This window comes from Rhinopithecus bieti, unplaced genomic scaffold (genome assembly GCF_001698545.2).
Source record: "Rhinopithecus bieti isolate Rb0 unplaced genomic scaffold, ASM169854v2 scaffold_28456, whole genome shotgun sequence".
Taxonomy (NCBI): Eukaryota; Metazoa; Chordata; class Mammalia; order Primates; family Cercopithecidae; genus Rhinopithecus; species Rhinopithecus bieti.
In genome coordinates this window covers 22,195-23,700 of record NW_016812403.1, presented here as the reverse complement: position 1 = coordinate 23,700, position 1,506 = coordinate 22,195, and the positions used below count along the sequence as shown (strand labels likewise).

At 38.4% G+C, this 1,506-nt stretch overlaps 1 protein-coding gene across 1 annotated transcript; it reads right to left on the bottom strand.

Moving 5' to 3' along the window:
• Nucleotides 1–223: 223 nt before the first annotated feature.
• Nucleotides 224–1,161, bottom strand: LOC108544934 (olfactory receptor 481-like). The gene is given in 2 exon segments (XM_017896362.1): nucleotides 224–858; nucleotides 861–1,161. Coding segments are annotated over 2 exon segments (936 nt in total).
• Between the last annotated feature and the right edge of the window lie 345 nt (nucleotides 1,162–1,506).

The following is a 1,506-nucleotide window of genomic DNA, read 5'->3' as shown; positions in this document are numbered from 1 at the left end:
CCATCTCAAAAAAAAAAAAAAAAAAAAAAAAAATGACTCCAGCAGATGTCCATATAAATTACACAGTTACCTTTGTACCTGGAAGTAAGCATTGGCTTTCTATATTTATACAAGCTCTTCACTATATATGTGATACAGTCAATGACAAATATAAACAGAATATTAAGCACAAATGTCTCCCAAATCATTGGTTTTGATATTTATGGATTATACCTGATTTAATTCAGGAAAACCAATGTGTTCTTGCCATCAATTTTCTCATGGCCTCTTTCACCTCCTTATTCCTAAGACTGTAGATGAGGGGGTTCAGCATGGGAATCATCACCGTGTAGATCACAGATGCCACCTTGACCTGATCTGCTGAATAGCTTGACTTGGGCATCACATAAACAAACAAAATGGTCCCATAGAACAAAGTGACTGCAGTGAGGTGGGAAGCGCAGGTGGAGAAAACCTTCTTCCTTCCTTCAGTAGAGAGCATCTTCAGGATGGAGCGGAGGATGTAGACATAGGATACAATTATGGTAAACAGCGTGCTGATAAGGACAGATGCAGAGGAGATGGCAGGGGATATTTCAGCAATGTAAACATGGCCACAAGAAAGCTTCAAGAGTGGGAAGAGGTCACAGAAAAAATGGTTGATTTTGTTTGGACCAGAGAAGGACAGGTTCATCGAACAGCCTGTAAAAGACGAAGCATTCATGAATCCACCCAGGTAGGAGGCTCCCAGTAGGAGGAGGCAGATGACTGGGGGCATTTGGATGGAGTAAAGCAGGGGAAAGCAGATAGCCACATAGCGATTATAGGCCATAGTGGCCAGTAGGAAGCACTCTGTGGTTCCAAACATGACATCAGAGCAAGCTGTGCTATACAGCCCGTGACAGGAATAGTTGTTTTCTCTCTTAAGAAACTGATGAGCATGATTGGTGTAATTGATGTGGAATACCCAATGTTCACAAAAGCCAAATGGCTGAGAAAAAGGTACATTGGGGTGGGAAGCTTTGGGCTGCTTTGGATTAAGAGGATTATGGTAATATTTCCCACTATGGTAACTATATAAACTGTTAGAAAAACCATGAAGAAAATGGCACATAGCAGAGGATTGTCTGTTAATCCCAAAATAATGAACTCTGTCACTGTTGTATTGTTTTCTGTCTCCATCTATCCATTTAAGGGTGCCTATTAAAACCAGACCAGAGGAAATTAAGTTGGTTGAAATGACCCCACAGTTAATGTATATGCCTAAATGTGATCTTATTCAATTTTTAATATGGTAACTTTGCCTTATAAAATATTTTGTGCAAACAAATTTTCCTTTCAGATTCCATGAAATAAAACTGAATACTCATCTTGGGATCCAGCTATTTTACCCCTATTTGTATACTTTAGAGTAAGTCTAATCACCATGTGCACAAGAGATACATAAATGGATGTTTACAACAACATTTATTAAAATAACATAAACTGTTAACATATTAATAAATGTTCATAGAAAAGTCAACTCTA